This window comes from Sinocyclocheilus rhinocerous, unplaced genomic scaffold (assembly GCF_001515625.1).
Source record: "Sinocyclocheilus rhinocerous isolate Xijiao unplaced genomic scaffold, SAMN03320098_v1.1 scaffold3004, whole genome shotgun sequence".
Classification (NCBI taxonomy): domain Eukaryota; kingdom Metazoa; phylum Chordata; class Actinopteri; order Cypriniformes; family Cyprinidae; genus Sinocyclocheilus; species Sinocyclocheilus rhinocerous.
Window position 1 is genome coordinate 205,646 of NW_015645532.1, and position 20,006 is coordinate 225,651.

A 20,006-nucleotide genomic window follows, 5' to 3' on the forward strand; every position below is an offset into this window, starting at 1 on the left:
AGTGTATATTGTTAGAAAAGATTTCTATTTTAAATAAATGCTCTTCTTTTTATCTTTTTATTCATCAAAGAATCCTGAAAAAAATTATCACAGGTTAAAAAAAAATATGAAGCAGCACAACAGTTTCCAGCTCTGATAATAAATCAGCATATTAAAATGATTTCTGAAGATCATGTGACACTGAAGAGGCTGAAAATTCAGCTGCGCATCACAGAAATAAATTTCATTTTAATGTATATTAAAATAGAAAAACTTTATTTTACATCATAATAATATTTCACAATATTAAATTTTTCCCTGTATTTTTGATCAAATAAATGCAGCCTTGATAAGCATAAGAAACTCCTGTAAAAAACATTAAAAATCGTTCTGATCCCAAACTTTTGACCAGTAGTGTATACTGTATATATATGAGATGGAAGGAACAATTATATTTCAGTGCATTTGCTCACAAAGCTTTGTAAAGTAAATAAAATACAAATACACTGAAATATAGCTTTTACTCCTACCTCATATTATTTCCATTACAATAGTTTTGTTAGTGAACAAAGTTTTTCGGGGGAACGCAAAAGTTTTGTAAGCAAACGCAAAAGATTTGTGAGTTTTGTGATTTGTGAATAAATTACTAGTTTATATATTTTATGCAAACACTTTTAATATTTTATATATTTGTAGCCATTCCCAACAAGTTACAATGTCATAAAGACAAAAATTGCATAATAGAGTTTGAGGTATTATAATATACTTCTGTAAATAAAACATTAGTAATATAAATGACCACATATCCAGGCTACTATACGTGTATACATGTGTATTTATATTAATGTATTATTTAATAATTATACCATGGTCTGTCTGAATACTGGATTCTGATTGGCTGGCAGGTATGCATTAAAACTCTTTAATGGACAGGTAGTTCAAGTCAGTTTAACTATCTTATTTTTTCCGTAAGAGCGATCGCGGCCATTTGTAAATTTAATGTGTTCGGTGTTAAAGCTTCGGAGATCGCAGATTGTGCTGTGCACACACACAAAGTTGTCAAGTTGTTTTATTAATAAAATAGCCTATAGATACTAGATCGCTACATTATATTCCTCAGCAACGAGGTGTAAAATCGCTGTTTTTGAAGTAACACCCCATACGAAAATTAATCATGGTTTTACTACAAATAAAACAAAAAAACCATGGTTAATATAGTTAAACCATGGTAACCAACAAATTAACCATGGTTTTGCTACACTAACCATAGTTTAATCATGGTATTTGTAGTAAAACTGTGGTTATACAAATGGTAATCAATACGCCAAAAAAACATGATTACTACACTTTTACTACAATAAAACCATGGTTAATTTTCATAAGGGACAGCTTTATTGTTTGTAGAGAGACGCACAGACAAAGGTAACACACAGACAACTGTCATCCCTCTCTCTTTCTCTCTCGATCGATATTTAATTCAAGCTGTGCACACACACAAAGTTGTCAAGTTGTTTTATTAATAAAATAGATTATAGATACTAGATCGCTACATTATATTCCTCAGCAACGAGGTGTAAAAAAAAACATGATTACTACACTTTTACTACAATAAAATCATGGTTAATTTTCATAAGGGACAGCTTTATTGTTTGTAGAGAGACGCACAGACAAAGGTAACACACAGACAACTGTCATCCCTCTCTCTTTCTCTCTCGATCGATATTTAATTCAAATAAATGCTATAATTCATTCAAATAAGTGTGATCTTACCGCACTTTTACCGCACAATTTCATCTCTGTGTCTGATTTGAAGCAGGCAGAATGCAAGCCGTAACTGATGAAAATAACTGTAATTTTTCAAATATTGCGTTGCAAACATCATTAACAGCTTTAACTTGTGAATGCTGGCAAATGACCATGGTAAAAGCGGGATAATGCATGGCTAGCTGTGCATTAAACGATTTTAATGCACTCCGCTTCGTGTCGGATGGTTCTTGGCCTCCACGTCGTGCATTAAAATAGTTTCATGCACAGCTAGCCATGCATTATCCCTTACATAGGACCTCTAAACCGAGTAATAAATGTTGTGATGTTTAATATGAAAATAAACATCATTTTTTGGATATACTATTGTGTGTTTAATTTAACCGTAATCATATAGTTTCACACTAGCTGTCGCATTTCGCACACTTTTCTTTCCTGCCCGCGAACAACTGCGTAACTCACAAACCGAAGCCTCAACTCCTTTCACTGCATTATTATTCAAACTCCTTTAGTGATGTGTATGACTAGCCGTTACATTTCCCTCTCAGCTTCATGTGAAGTGATATTGTGTACCCTATATTCCCTGTGCCGTTAGTAATACGCTTCAAGCAGAACATGTACAGACTGAAATCTCACTTAAGATGGCGGAAACATATGAAGTCCACTTTGAAGGGCACTTACAGGCAAATCAAATGCGTGTTAAGGAGGAACAGAGATTGTCTGCACACTTAGTGCAGAGAAGAAGACGCTTTAAAAATAAAAATTATGAGACGACATAAAGATCAGCTAGGTGCTCCTTATTAAACCACAGGAAATTTGTCAGCAAACCCTAATGAAACGACGACAAGCCATTGGAGGTGTTTAATAAAGCGGCAAGAGCCAGGTGAGTAGTTGCAAGCCACGATATGAGAACATTTGAGTGCTAAGCTTTTACGGCATTCGTTTTCATTCCTGTCAAAAATTCAATATGCTACCCTGACTATGGTCTATAGCAGGCTCAGCACACAATGGCTGTCTAAAATAATTTATATAGGCCTACTTCTATTAAAAAGATATACTAATATTAAATAAGTCATTACAGAACATACTTTTAATGGTTTTATTTAGAGTATAAATGCATGTAGTATGAATGCAATCCAGACTATGTTGTTATTGTCATGTGACCTACCAGTGTCAGTTGTGTTGCTCCGCTGCCATTCACAAATCCTCTCCGTGGCCTCATGGGAGGTAAAGTGTCCATCAGATGCACGCTTCAGCATCTCTCTTTTCAGAATACTTTTCGCTTGTTATTTTATGAATACCGCGAATTTAGACACTACTTTGTTCACATACTGTTTTTCACCTACAGTATACAGTATGAGTGATTCTATAATTGCAGGTACATTTGGTGTCCAAAGTCATTATTTTTTTTCAGTTTTTTTTTTTTCAAATGGTTATATTTAATTCTGTATTACTCATTGTTATGAATTACACGATGTTACAGTCCATAACAATATAATAATTTAATTAAATAGCTGAAAATCATGATTTCTTGTTGTCCGAATTAGTCAGTGCATTTGTTTCCATCATGTATTATTGTGTAATCAAAATATTTTATTGTACTTTTCTTTTGGTAATATTTCATTCATTTTATTTACGAAAGCCCTAAAGAGTCATTTACCTAATTCTTCAACATTATTTTTTCTTATAAAAACGTGTGTCCGTAAATCTTGCGTCAACTCTGTTACCGTACCATACTTTGCCTTTAAATTAGTGCAATTATCTCACACAACTATGTAAGATACAGGAAATTATGTCACTTTCCCTCACTGTTAAGATCTGAAGCACTGAAAAGTCTGTGTGCTCTCTCTGAGAAAATATTTTAATCTAAGAAGTTCTTACACCAAGAGTTATTTTATAAAGTGTCAAAATTAGTTACCACAGTTTCAAAAGGAAAACAACATTTTTCATTGATCACACTTTGTGCCATTTAAAAGTCTTTTAATCATGATTTCATTAGTGCCATGTGCTCTTAGCATTTGAGCTAGCAAGTGGAGTTTTTGGCAAAAAATAAATAAAATTGTCAGTTCTGTTTCCCGTCAAACTCTGTTACCAAGGTAGAGTAACAATGCTGACAATAGTGTAACAGAATTGACAGTCCACCGGACAATTCTGTCAATTCTGTTATTTAACAATTCTGTTACTTAAAGGGTCAACTCTGTTTATTTATTTATTTTATAAATAAAATATTTTATTTATTGTTGTTTATTGTTTTTATTTATTGAATGTTTATTTTATTTTATTTATTTGAACTATTTTCAAAAAAATTATAAAATTGTTGTTTAAAATCTAATAAACACTATTGATTTATTTTTGCACCCTTATAATATTTCAACAACATTTCTTTTCTTTTTTTTTTTTTTACTGGATATTGTATATAATATATTTTCAGATGAAAAATATTTGCTCCAAGTGGACGATTCTGTGAAGACATAATTTTTAAGGTGTGCTTAGGTAAAATATTATCTCAGTTTCAAGTGTTGGAATGTAAGGACTGTTTGTCTAATGAAACAAGAAGGATTTTTTCTGTTGAGATTTATTGTTAATTCTACACATTGCCTAATTTGTCCGTAACAGAGTTGACAAACAATACCATAAATACTGTTTTTTTTTTTCATTAAAAATACATCTGTTTGGCAAGCACTAAAAAAAAGGAAGTAACTTGTGTTTGGCAAGCACTGAATTATTAAAATTAAATGTTTTCAATAAGATACAGAAAAAAAAAATTCTGTTAGTGAAAAGTTTTTTTCTTCGTAACTTTCTGAAATGCCAAATGTATCTCCAATTATAGAATCACCCATGTGTGAAATTATATGTGGTTTTGGATGCAGCCAAACTGTGGCTGGCATGGATTGGGTCATAAATATTAATTCACGTTATGTGAGGTTTGCAAAACTGATTTGCTTAAAAGGCAGATGTTGGAAGGTAAGTATTATCCATGTGGTATGTTGCGTTCAAGTCATGTCAAAAAGATCGTATTTATAAAATGAACGCATGTGAACTTCACCACAATGTTGTAATAATGGGTGGGAAACTTGAAAATGGATGCAGCGCTTGGTAGATTGTACAAATTTATAAATAAAAAAATTAAATAGTAAATAATTAAGTAAAAATACAACTAAATTGAATATACAAAACATGATAGCGTTGCATACGATAGAAAATAATGAAGTGTACAGCACCTTCATGAATTGAATAAAAAAGTAAAAAACCTAACTAATGCACATTCTTTAAATTTCATTTTGTAGAAGTAGAGATAAAAAATGGGTTTCACACTCAAGTTTTATACTATTAGGGGTTTAGGACTCTTAAGCTTTCACTATAGCAATAATAATAGTGATGCTTGCCTAAGCAACCACCACTAATAAAACCAGTGTATTATATACAAACCTTCAGAACAGTATAAACAACAAAACCCTGCAATATTCACACCATATAAAAGCATTTATTGTTTCTGCAATAAATTAATCAAAACATCCTTCTCAGCCACAACAAGAGGCTTGAATCCCTGTCAGTGCACCAAATAAACTCCGCACCTCTGCTGCTCAAGCATACACAGCTATTTTTAACCTAAACAACTCACAATGCTTCAAATTAGCCGTGGTAACCTCTGTACCAAAGTTGTCTAATCCAAGCTGTCTAATGATTACAGACCTGTTGCTCTAATTTCTGTTGCTATGAAGACATTGGAACATAGTTTAATACCCTGGACTTTATATACTACTGGAGGCAGCAAACAAGCGTGCATATAGGATATTTAAAGGAACTTCTTTAATCTGTGAAACTGAGTTTACAGTGCAAGTCAAATGGCTCCAATGTTGTCTCTAAAATATCTTCTTTTGTGTTCTGCAGAAGAAATGAACACGCACAGGTTTGGAAAGACTTGAGGGTAAGTAAATAAATGATGACAAAAATTAAGCATTGATGCCATCTAAGAACCATTTTTAATTCCCTAAAGAACCTTTCCTTAAAAAGATTCTTAAAATAACCATTTTGTCTTAGTATGAAGAACATTGAAAAACATTTAAATTTCCCGTACAAACAATCTTTTGTCCAATGGAAAGGTTCCGTGATTGTTAATGGTTCTTCGTGAAACTATCAATGCCAAAAAAGAACCTTTATTTTTAAAAGTGTTGTTTGCTATAATCACTTCCCAACCCTATCTGTGCAAAAGTTTATCAGTTTTTAAACTCATGCTCATGAAAGCATGTCATTCACATATTAGAGTGTCCGAAAAGTATCAAAAATTAGTTTATCCATCTAGAAAGTAATAAACATTTTTTATATAATTTATGTATGTGCTTTAACAAAAACATCAACTATTAGATGATAGCAGTTGTCAGTGTTTAGCAATGTATTGGATGTAAACTGTCAACTGAATAAGACAGAAATAGATACATTTCTTATACATGCCTGAGAGAGTGTAATGTTCTTTATGACCAAAGACATTCATTCTTTGTGAATTGTCCTCAGTTTCTTAATTGAATCCATGTTCTGCAGTTGTTATTCAGTAATGGGACCACTTGCTAAGTGCTTGCAACTGTGCACAGTAGGAAAGGCTCTATGATTATGGACCTGACCTTTCCTCTCACTGACATATGTCAGTTTAAAACAACAACGGAGGCCCTTAGTGGGTAAGTGTAGTGTTGTTGGTATTGTTAAAATATGGACCAATCAAAAATGGGTGATGTCAAATGATTTCACTGATGTAATGCATTTAAGGCCTGCGTGCACAGTACACAACAACATTGCGATTAATCTCATTGTCCTCAGTTTCTTAATTGAATCCATTTTCTGCAGTTGTTATTCAGTAATGGGGCCACTTGCTAAGTGCTTGCAACTGTGCACAGTAGGAAAGGCTCTATGATTATGGACCTGACCTTTCCTCTCACTGACATATGTCAGTTTAAAACAACAACGGAGGCCCTTAGTGGGTAAGTGTAGTGTTGTTGGTATTGTTAAAATATGGACCAATCAAAAATGGGTGATGTCAAATGATTTCACTGATGTAATGCATTTAAGGCCTGCGTGCACAGTACACAACAACATTGCGATTAATCTCAAATGGTGTAGCCATTTAACATCTTGGTGTTGCTGACTGGTTATTACTTAAATGGCACTTTAACATAATTGGTTTCCTAAAAGAAAAGAAAGTGGCCAAAATCAGAAGGTCATTATTAGGCATATACCCTCTGTCCCTGGCACAAAGAGACATGCACATGCAAGTGATTTTGGAAAATAAGGTGTGTGTGTGTGTGCATATAAGCATATCAAATACTGATTAGGATAAAATGCAGTGATCCGGATGTATTTTTGGCACATAGTACAATAAATATTTTGAACTGCCGTGATATTTCAGTAGTTCAACTCTGTTATGCAGAAAGAAAAAAACAAAACAATTGTTGATCATTTGTTTCCGTAACAGAGTTGAACTATTGAGGCTGATGTGCCCATGTCAATCTCTCTACAGGAGTTCAACTCTGTTATGGGGGGAAAAATACAGTGATCAGGATTTTTTTGGCACAAAGTACAACAGTAAACATGGTGGAGTGCAATGATGTTTCAGTAGTTAAACTCTTATGCAGAAACAAAATAACAGCGATCAGTTGTTTCTATAACAGAGTTGAATTATTGAGCTTGACATGGCCTTGTCTGTGTCTCTAGAGTAGTTCAGCTCTGTTATGAGGGTAAAAAAAATACAGTGATCAGGATTTTTGGGGATACAACAGTAATCATGGTACTGTGCAATGATGGAAAAATTCAGTGATCAATTGTTTCCATAACAGAGTTGAACTATTGAGCTTAACATGGCCTTGTCGGTGTCTCTACAGGTCAGCTCTGTTACAGGGAGGAAAAATATAGTGATCAGTATTTTTGGGGGGCACCACGTACAACAATAAATGTGGTGAGGTGCAATGATGTTTCAATAGTTCAACTCTGTTATGCAGGAAAAAATAACAACGCTCACTTGTTTCTAAAACAGAGTTGAACTATTGAGCTTGACATGGCCTTGTCCTTGCTAATCTCTCTACCATAGTTCAACTCTGTTATGCCTGAAAAAATAACAGTGATCAATTTTTTATGCAGCTTGATATGGCCAGTATATTGGCAAACACAAAATATTGATAATATTGACAGTATAGTGATGAAGTTTATGTTTATATTGGCCTTGTCAGGCTGTCTAGTTCAGTGAAAATTACAGTGATCATTATATAACAATATTGACTGTAGAAAATGTGCAGTGGTGCAACGATATTTGCCTGCTAAAGCTGTTATTAGACATGTTGCACTGACTGATATTCAACTCTTTAACATTAAACCCTGGAAAATTTTGAATGCTACAGGTTGGTGCAAAACATGTTTAAAGATAAATGAAATGGCTTATTTTTTAATAATTATAATAATAATAGTTAGTGATTGATTATAAGGCATGCTTTCTGTGACAGGGTTGAAATAATGTAGCATTCATTAATCGTTCACTAGATTAGAAAATGTCTAAGACTTGGTTGATTTCTTGAATATTAATCAGCAAACCTCAAATGACATGACTAAAAAATTAATATTCTATCCGAGACAACAGTAGAAACATGCAACAACACCATTAAGCAGTCTCAACACTTCGTTTTCACAACAAAAATTTATTAGAAGAATAGTGGTTTTCATAAGAAGGTTCTAGCATCCAGTGAATACTAACTTGCACAATGTTACAATTAAAATGTTGAAAAATGGCATTTTCTTCCTAATGGGTAAAATATAACCAGTAAAACTCCACACATGCACAAAGACGGATCTAATCAGCATTTTGCTTAACGGTCAATGCAAATAAAAAGAAAGAGAAAACTTTTTTTTTGTTTGTTTTTAAATTAGACCACAGAAAATCTAATCATTTTTTTCCTTTTCAATTTAAAAAAAAAAAAATCACATACATTAGGAGACAGCTTATTATTCATTAGCCCAGCTCAAAAATAAGAATTTGCATTCAAACGGAAAACAAAACAAAACAAACAAACCCAAAACATATAGTGCAATCAAACAAAAATAATAGTGATCCTCGTAAGTGCTCTAACACGGACATCGATAATAGTCTAGAATAAAAGCCAAACACACAGTACAAAAAAAGAACAAATTAATATACATAAATAAATCTACAGTACAAGAAAATATTAAACTATACAATGTTTTTGTCAAAGAGTAAACAGTATATATTGAAATGAGGTCTATTCCAGTTTTGGAGCGCCTGTCTTCCAACAATTGGACTGACTCGAAGGAACCAGTGTGTTACAGGTCAAGATGCCATTTCGTAAAAAGCACTCGTTTCGATCTAGATGGTCTGAGGTATATCGAAAACAGAGAAGATTCGGAAAAAGCAGCACCTTATCCCACACTGTGTTTTAAAAACCCGTTCCGTCTCGTATTAAACGAGTTAACATGTAAGTATTTCATTTTTTGCCTTAAATCAAGCCTGAACTTTTGAATCCAAGCCTGTGTGGAAAACAACAAACTCGCTGCCTGTTATCAGGCATCGCAAACTAAAACCCACGACGACAAAAACAACAGGAATGTTTCAAGAACTGCAAATCTGAGGGAAAATAACTACAAAACTCAACACCAAGACTAATTGAGGAGTAAATGCCACCCTTGTTTCACGCGACACTCTTATGTCGCTTTAATATGCACGATTCCAGTCTTTCTAATAATAATTATAGACGAAAATCAGCATAACACAGCCAGTTCATAAATCCTTTGTTAAGTAGGCACCTAAAAGCTCTAGAACAAAAAAGCAAGCACAAATTAAAACCAGAAAATCAGACCGCAATGTAAAGCCATTCACATATCGAGAGGCAGTTTCTTCAGGCAGTTTTTTCGCTGAAATACTTACATGCTAAAAGCAGAGACCGAAACTACCAATTACTGACTGCAAATGTGAAAGATCAGGCCTTGCGCTGTAGAGGTACGTCTGTATAGGAGTGCTGAGACCGGTCGACCACTATCATTGAGGGCTCTGATGTGGTGTTTGTCGCTATAGTGTTCTATTGTCTTCAGGCATTTGAGGCACAGTGTGTGCAGAAGAAATTGTAATGAAAAGCACTGTCTGGCTGAGTGTTGCTCTTCACCTGAAGTTTCAGCTTGACATTCATTTCGTATATTGTACTTAAGTCTGGATACAAAGAATACAAAAACTAAAAAGGACAGAAGAAAAGAAATTAAGCGAAAACAGGTTAAAAATTACTCTCGTCACAAGCGACCGTTTTATTTTGCTCAATTTTTCAAAAAATATGTACGTTTTTTGTCGCATTTGAACAGCTAGGCCGCAGAATCTAGAGAAAGTACCTGAATAGATTGAATCAGAGTCGTTTGTCCCTGAGGGATTCGTAGTTGTGGCTTAATAATAGGATTTAAGGTAAATAGAGAAATGGTTTAAGGATCGTTTTTTTTTTTTTTTTTTTCTCCACAGATGATCAAGAAAACCACTACTCAGAGGCTTGTCTTATCAGAAATCGCACGATTTAGTGTATAAGAAATGGTTTATCCACAAAATGTATGAGCAAAAAGCTAAAAATTAAAAACCTCAAGCAGTTCCACACATTCATACACAACCAGCTCACAGCCACGGAGACGTTTCACTTCACACGAGAAATTATAATAGTAATAATCATCATTATCGTTAAGAAAAAGCAGTTGCAGCAAAGCACACCCAGGGCGCGTTTCTTCATCGTAATGAATAAGGATGATTTTAGGACATCGTCCAATAGAGATCCAGTGTTCACAAATAATTTAACCATCCGTTAAATTAAATTTCATGTACATTTAGCAAGCGAAAATAACAAGCAATACCGCAAAACCTGGCTGATAACTTTTTTTTCCACGGGGAAAATTCATTTACATCACCGACTAATGTCGCAATGAATATTTTATAATCACTTAAAATGCTGTTATTAAACCAAAACGGTAAAAAAAATCTAATAAATGAAATCACGGAATGGGCACGAGACTATATACACATCCACCTTAAAAAGTTTGCGCTTCCTCTTAATACATATTTTTGTTTGTACAGTATTGTGGAAAAAACAGCTGTCTGCACCACTGCAGCGTTAGATGCCTTACAATAACTTAATTTATTCTTTGTTTAGCTCACTTCAAGACTAACTACCATTCCAGTATGAGCACGATAAAAGAAACTTGTGAGAAGATGAAAACGAACTATACAAATGCGGTATACAGGAGTCTAAATATACTGCACTGAAATGTTTGTTCCCTGAATCAAATGAGGAAGAGATTAACATCTCGTTCCAGAAGATAAGTATATAACTATACAGAACATTATATACAATGCACTGTGACTGTTGAGTGTATATATATTTAAGAACACATTAATATAATAACCTATAGCTTGTCCTAAAGTATGTATAGTTACATAAAAAGTTTAAGTATGTTAAGAGTTTCAATTTTTTATTCTTTTTCCCCCTACATTCAGTTTAGCTGATAATGAGAATGAATGATGGAATTACGTTCGACAAATGCGTAAACTATGGCTTATGCTTAACAAACTACCTCTAGAAAAGACAAAGCCCACCTTTTCACTTTAAAATCTGGTTTTGAATTGAGCCACAACTTAATTTACGGTAATAGACTGAAATCTGCAATTAGAAACATGGTACTTGGCCTGATTATTACTGCGTTACTTTGAAATGGACTGTAAAAATAAGCATCTACTACTGAGGCAATGTCTTCCCTTCCTAAAACGGCATTCACACTGTCATCGATAAAAACGCTGGAGGTCACGAGGTTGCTGTACTGTTGGTTGCCAGAAGACGTTCCTATTCAACCACAGTATCCAAATGAATCAGGTGACGAATTATAGTCTAGGCTCCCATTGGTTGCCACCTCATCACTACACATTTGCATAAAATTGACTAGCTTAACTTTGTCCCATCATCAACACTCAAGTCGCCTCAAATCGCCAACTCTCATTGGAATCGAGTGACTCGCAAAGTGCTGTCAGTGTGAACGCCGCTTAACCTTGTCAAGCACACAGGTGAACGATGAATGAAATAATGGTTCATTTGTTCCTGGGACTAAAAAACAAACATGAAAGGAAAGTAATGAAACCTCCACAACATAAAACGGGCAGTGAAATGATAGAAGAAGAGACGCGAGAGATGGGGAGGCAGTGAACAAGGCTCTATCTACACGTGGAGGCTGTCAAGATTTACATGGATTTATTATCTGAGGTATTCTGTGTTGTAAGGTTTTTTTTCTTTAACTTGAAACATCACACATTGTACAGACATCAGAAACAAAATAACTAGTCTTTGTGGCCTTGTAGGTCTCGAGGGACCGAATGAGAAGTCTAAAGTTAGAGCGTCCATTTTTTTTGTTTCCCCAGGTAATTCGTACTTTACAATCCTCGCCGTTTATAAAGCACTGAACTAAGGATATTTGGCTGAATCTTTTTAGATGTAAAAGGCGGTCTGATAAGGACGTCGAGTTGAGTTGTCCGGCTGTTGGGCGACCTGCTTTCTTGGGCCTGTGACAACAAACTCACTTTTCTCAAGTCAAGGGGACTTAAATCACGAGTATTGCCTTGCTAGACTCATTTTCCTACTTATAGTTTAATACTGCAAAATAAAATCACCAAAAACATTTTTTAACCCAGTTTACTAGTAGGATTCTGGATTATGAGCAGTAAAAAATGGAACCTAAAGGCAAGCGTTTTTGATAAAAGTAATCACAATATCAATAGTATTAAGAAATATAGAAAAGGTATCAATCTTTAGCCGAGCCTAATCATTCCACTCTCATGCATTAACCTGAGGGGGTACGGGAGAAGGGATCCGATCATCATACTACACTGAACGCCGAACCTTTACAACGTTAAGACTCTATTCTGAGAATTCTTACGAAACTTTAGAAAGTACTTGGAATTATGAACACAGCCGAACAGTTAGCAAAAGGCATTTTTGCTCCATAAAGCTTCGACTCCATACAAGGAAAAACCCACAAAAAAAGGTGTAAGCACAGCATCCCATCAAGAGATAAGATGCGCGCCTTTGACGTATGCAAATGCAACCAATCGCATTTCTCGCAAACAAAGATACTGCCCACAGACTGCATTTGGCTTGATTTTCAAGGGCACAAACTCTTATGGTATGGCGTGACTATACTAGTTTCTTGAGGAAACACACATAACGACGCGTTTCCAACTTTAGAGGTGATCAGTCAACCTGATTCTTCCCAAACACTGGTCTTAGAAGCAGTCGAGATGCATAACTTGGGACCTTTTGGTCCAAAAAAATCATTACCTCTATCAAAAACATGTTTTATTAGATACACATATGTGCATGCGGAATGTATAACTGCTTTCCGACAGAACGGGACCGTGACTTTAGGAATGACGAGCCAGTGTTATCCGTGCATCTAAAATGCTACATACAGTACAGCACGTAAGCCGATCAAACCGCCAACATGTTTATACAACCTGATCGACAAAAGCCTGTAGGGACAGTCAGTCCCTCAAGATACAAGTCATTTTTGCTTTACTACCAAAGGGCTCCTATGTCAAAACCATCTGCAAGTTGAGGTAGCAAAACGAATAATCCTAATAATCCCGCAGAACTCAATGGACTGCAGGGTTGAAACAGTCATGGATGAAGTTAATGGCCAAGAGCAGATTCAGGCATCCAGTGCCAACATAGTAGGACAAATTGCAGAAAGAAGGAAACATCGTAACTCCCAACACATCTAAAATTCTCTCCATTTGTGTCTTGGAAAATTAGAAAGAAAAACAAAACTATGCCTACATTTCAATGGTAGAAATCGCATGTAAAATACTCAAAATGCACAATCTTGGTATAAAATAAAATAACAGAAAATAATGTGGGTTTTGCTTAAATGAAAGACTAATTAGAATAGGCACACCTTTACTTGTGAATGATCTTGCAAGATTGTCATGGCAACACAAGGGCAGCCCTTTCACGGCCAAAAGTTCTCAAGTTCTCTAGAAGAACGTTGGCCATTTGATCAAACCTATTTTCTCCTTGCTGCTTTCATTTGTGTATTCACTGCTCTATTCGACCTCTCCGAGCTAGCATTGGGCCCCTTAAGAACGACTAAGCCATCATTGCCATCCATATTAATGTTTCATTCTAGAGACAGTAGGCTGTTGTTCACTTTTCATGGCTCGGTTCCATATAATTCACAGTTTCACTGAAGTCTTTGCAGGAACATCTCATTTTAATGACGAAGTGTGTAATTTTATTGACATTAAAATTCTTTGTTATCCCTGTTTTATGTAAACTAGAAAATAACTTGTTGGTTGATTCCCCTGAAAAGCGTAAACACTGGCACATTTTAAAAACGCTGATCAGTGGTGCGTTTCCCGACAGCATCGTTAGCCTACTATTGTCGCATGTTTTGTCGTTACCAACATATTTCAACAATTTGGTGTTTCCCGAAATCATAGTTTAAATGAACATTTGCAAACAGCATCGCAAACTTACATGGTTGGAACTAGAGCGCTTGATCTGTGGTTAGATGCATCGTTTCTTGTTGGCAAGGCATATTGATGTAAATAAATTATGCTATTGGGCACAAAAAGCAAGCTAACATGCAGTACTAGCTATATTATCCATTCGATTTAAATATCCACCTTTTTCCTGAACACGGAAGTCTTGTTCGCTTCGTAAAGGAAAAATGCTTTACATTTCCGGTCTCTGGTGTTTCTAGTCAAATGAACGCACAGCTTAAGCCTGCGCACAATTTTATATTTAGTTATATTTATAAAGTTTCAATTAAATTAATTCAGTCGATCTTTTGACCCCATTTTAACATAGATTTCTATGGAGACCGGAACAGGAGGGCATTCAAACGGAAGTAAAAATCCATCATGGCGGCGCTCATCGGTTACTCAGGAAAAAGGTGGATGTATTAATTTCAATTTATATATTTTAGTGTGTCCTCAATAAGCGCCATTTTTGAAGAGTGTGCATGTGCATAAATGTGTAAAGGAACTCCGGAGTATGATGTAAGAGGGAACCGCAGTAAATCAAACATCAAATAAACCAAAATGACAAGGAACAATAAACAGCGAAGTAGTTATCAGGTGCAATGTTCGTTACAGCAACATCTCGGAGATCTCGAATCGATCAATTAGTAGAAGTTATTACCCTACCACCTGCGCATGCTGTCATTAACGACAGTCCTATATTGTTGAACCAAGATGGTTCAAATGACGGAGATGCGACCATGTTCGGGAAACAGTCGTGACTAGCTAGTTAGTTTCTACAACGATGCATCATAATATGGTAGTTAAGCAGCAACTTACATCGTTGTATGGGAAGCACACCCCTATTTGTTTGAACATCCTGACAACTATAAAAGCAACTATGGTCGCAAGTTCTGTCATTACCATCTGAGTTCAAAGGAATTTTGACCATAGTTGGCTAAAGATGCTTTTGGGAAACGCACCCCACCCCAGCATCGCAACAATGGCTTAACCAATAGAGTGTTTTTGGGGGTGTGGTTATCTGTTTGGAACATGTTTAAAAACAAAAACAAACACAATATTGTTTTGCAATTCCACTAGTGGCCCAAAAATTACACACTTCACCTATATATATATATATATAAATATATATATATATATATATGTATTTATTTTTATTTAATTGCATTAAAGCAATCTAGACGACATTGATTCAATTTAATTTAAGAAAAATAACATAGATTGTAAGTCGCCTTGGTTAACGATTTTCGATTGTTGTTACCAATTACCTGTAGGTATCATCGGCTCATCATTTATATTAATTAGTTAACAACAATTAATCATGCAATGATGATTGAATGCAATTATCGAACTATCGGTGAGGATTGAACACTGCAAAACAGGCACTAAAATTCCAAAGAAATGCATAAAGTATACAGTATCATGGTGAACACAAATATCTGAGTTTATCCATTCTGAACAAAACTGTCTGTGCATATTCCATCCGTTTTCTCTAAGACATGTTTCTCTAGACGGTTACATTCAAAACATGTCTTTTACCATGGCGTGTGCTGCAAGTTGTACCATGACAGCTATTTTAAGCTATACTGCTGCAAATAATGGAAATTTAAACTAAAATAAAATATTCAACTTAATATCATGCCATCAAATGAAAATGATGGCCCCTAAAACTACATAATATTTTCACAAACACAGAAAACAGTTATGGTGCAAGTAACTTTATCCTCTCAAGTGCATAGACTGACAGTACGATGGATATCTATAATTGAATTGGACTACAATGTTTGCCGACAATTTGTTTCTCCCAATTTTGAAGATGTTTTCTGTTGAATAAAGGTGTGCCTATTCATTTTTATCTCACCGAAAACAATGAGGAAAAAAGTTAAGAAAGAACTTGAAAGAACTGCAACATGACAAGATAATTTTGGGCTTGGGGTTTGAAAAATAAATAAATAAATAAATAAAATGCTTTGAATCTAAAAAAAAATTAAATAAATACAGCATCTCTAATATATATTTAAATCGCAGTTGAAAAGAGACATTTAATCAGATGTAATAATAATAATAAAAACATCTAACTTGGAGTGCCTATGTGTCCATATATGCCTTTTCTGTTTCTTTCTCATTTCATAACCGACTAGTTAGGCTACACGTTAGGAGTTATCAAACCAATAGCCTAAAACTGTATCACCATCCACATGATGTAGACCTGATGGTGTTTTGTGTGCATGTGAGTGTGTATTAATTGTGGCGTACAAATGTGTGCCCTATTGATTTGAACTTTCGTGTGCTAACGTCAATAAAGTTGCATTCAAAAAGAGACCCGTGGTTCAGTTAAGCAAAGCATTAATATTTTAAAATGCGCCGGAGGAAAACAAAAATGCGACTAGCGTTATTTATAAACTGCTTCCTTGAAAATTAATAGTTGCGTTTTTTTGGAAACGTGTAAAAGTCAAGTACAGGTCCTGATTTCTACAACTAAATGTAGAATCAGCTGCTCTGGAGAGATCTCACCTGAGGTAATGCTGTTATGTGGATATGCAGTGGAGGTCAAACAAAAAGGCTATCTGAGCATCTTTTCAGAGAAGAAATCATTATGAGCCACTTGAGACAAAACAAATGGCACTTCATATGGTACAGAAACTGAGGTTGTAGCTATCAGCGTCGTTTTCCATAATTTCTTAGTGTAGCATTTCAATTTCAACCAGAAAAAAAAGACAAATAAAAAGATAAACAGTAAAATAAATATAATATATATTATTTGTATATGTATAGATTTTTTCTTCCATATAAAGGTATCTCTTGAAATTTTTGGAATGCAGTTTAAAAACAAGTTTACAGAGAGCACAAAAACAACGGAAGGTTAACATTTCCACCTGTCCCATATTCTCCCCTTCAAACCTCCATTTGTGTTTTTCACAAAAACACCCATGACGGTTAAATCGCATTTCAGAGTACAGGAAAAAGGTATAGTGTCTTACCTACAGTATCCTTTGATATTTGCCTTGACGATCAACTTAACTTAAAAGATGGGACCCGTTATTGGCAAGATGCGAATGTAAAGCGAAATTTTTGATTGTATTCAAAAAGTTCGATTTTCTGTACCTGAATGAAAAGGGCGTAAATATTGGTCAGTCAGACACATGAAATGCCTCGCTTGCCATCCCTCTCGTAGAAGACAAAAAAGAGGGTGAAATAGGAAAATAAAATTAATTTCCCAGAGTTTCAACTGCTCCTTTTCTACGTGCCCCTGGATGGTATTTAAGGATGTGGCACAGAAAGGTGCGTTTATTCCCGAGGATGAGGTATGTTGTGCAAAGACTGTAGTTAATATAACATATCTATGCACGTCTTGTACAGGTAGTTATGTCTGCATCGTTATCCGACTGACAAATATTGCGAACCCTTCTGCTGAATCTATCCTGAGATACGAAAGTACTGAAGGCTACAGGTGTACGTTTCAGAGAAACGCAAAAAAAATTAAAATAAAATAAAAAATTGAAACATGAGCAGCAAGAGAAAAACTAAAACAGTCTGTTCAAAGTATGAAATGTGAAAGTGCCATATTTTCTAAACAACTAGTTTAAGAAAGTATTCGTAAATGGTTTTACATTCATTTGAGTAAAGACGGTAAAATTTCTTTAAGAGGAGGATGTTTTTGGACAGGGGGAGCCGTTAACCCTGTAATACATTAATCATTAAAGTCAAATTAAATAAATATGTTGAAATGGCATGCACCATAGTGAATCAGACAGCTGATGATAAATAAAGGTTGCAGAATGTACAGTGGCATTGTGAAAGTTCAAAACTTTCTAGACTAGCCATAGAGAGCTGATCGTTTGAAACTTTTACTTTTAAGTGCTGCAAAACATCTTCCAGTCATAGCCATCAGTGCAATAATTTATAAGTGCCAATTATAGGGGCAAATATTCAATTATAATAGAATCTGTTTGTACTAGTAGTACTAACAATCTAGTTGTAGCTACTGATCTACTACTAATTTGCTACTAGTTGCACTTCAAACTAATATTTATGTCTTGTTTTCCAGTAAAATTTTTATTGGAGAATCCAAAATGTATACTTAAAACAAGAAAAATCAATTTTCCAAATAAGTAGTAAGAAGTAAGGGTAAGACAAATGTAATTCAAGGGTTTCAAATATTCTAAGAAACCAAGAAATCTTTAGATCTTTAGGTATTTTTACTGTAAAACAAGACAAAAATACTGGTTAAGATAATGTTTAAATGGCAAGAGTCAAGCACAGCGGAGTACTATTTTACATCACGTTGATTAATAAATAAATCTGATTGATTGATTAAGGACCTAACTCATTTCTAATTAGACACTTCAAACGCTCAGCATTGGTAAAGTGTTGGTGCATTTCATGCCAGATGACCTAAAGGGATTTACATAGTAGAGCTTATAAGTATGAATATGATTCTATTTCTTTATACATAAAATTTTCCTTCAACTTGTTTCATGTAGAAGTACAGTAGCAGGTGATCATAATTTATAAACTGAACCAAATATGTCACATCAATGGTTTACTATTGTATGTTGCATTGATTCAAAATAATCCGATCTCTACTAATTTCAGTAGTGTCTCCAGACATGGCTATAATTGCAATGCAACTTCAATAAACAAAGCTAACAACACTAAAAATAATTTTTGCTTAGTGAAATAATAATTAAAATGACAACCATACATACAAGTATAGCATTTTAGGAAATATATACAATTTATACAAGCCTAATATAATGTGGGAAATTCACTAGGTCTAGAACTAAATTATAAGGGTGAGCCCAGGACAGTGTTCCCGGTTGTCCACTTTGATGACAACCCCGCCACCAAGTGTCAGGTTATAAATAGTTAATCAGCCTCCACTGAACTGGTGCATGCCATTTACTTAAATGATTCAAATTAAATAATGAAATAAATAAAAGGTACATTTCAAAGAGTCGGTTTCATCATCAGAAACCCTGAAGTTTGAAGTATAACTTTTGTCACAGACTGGGTGAGCACCAGCCAGTGATATATACCAGAATGCCCTTCAAAACAACATCAAAGTGGAGCATGCCATTCCAAAAGCCTTCTCTTTGAAATCTTCACAGATCTATGCGCTTTCTCGGTTTTATATACATCAGACACCACAGTTTAGATTTGAAAAAGGGCAATGTGACAATAAACAGTGAGGCAACACTAGACAAATCTGAGAATTCAAGCTGTCGACCACTGTATATTGAAGAGGTAATTTTTTCAAAACAAAATGAGCATGTTTGGGTCTAAGCTGCAGGACGCCGGGGGGTCGTTGAAATGCTCCCCCTTTGATCTTGCACGTCTCCTTTATGCTATCTGCTACTGCAAAAGCTACTTTAAAACACTCCCAAACATATTCGCTTTTATTTTTAAACAAAGTGCTATTTTCAGAGAGATCTCAGAAAAGTCCCAACTGGCCAGGTGTTTCGAATGATAACATCCTACCAATATCTGCAATCCATGGCTCAGCTCGACCCAACCTACGCCCGGTATAAAGCCCTGCCCCTGACCCAATTCATTGACTGAGAATTGTGTCATAGGTTCCAGTTCAAGTAGGTAAGATGCATTGTTTCTCTAAAAACATGATCGCTATATTTGTCTCAGTTGCCCTGAGTTTTACATGAGGAAATGAAACTATTCAGAGACAAGAATTGGCTCTCTGAAAGAATGCTCATTTATAATA

General features: G+C 34.9%; 1 protein-coding gene across 1 annotated transcript in view; it reads left to right on the forward strand.

Moving 5' to 3' along the window:
• LOC107706111 (slit homolog 1 protein-like) overlaps window positions 1–2,475 on the forward strand; it is a 62,918-nt gene extending 60,443 nt beyond the window's left edge. Inside the window, exon 37 of the mRNA XM_016509694.1 lies at window positions 2,339–2,475. Within this exon, the coding sequence (XP_016365180.1) occupies window positions 2,339–2,475 (137 nt within the window). The remainder of the gene's footprint in view (window positions 1–2,338) is intronic.
• The last annotated feature ends 17,531 nt before the right edge of the window (window positions 2,476–20,006 follow it).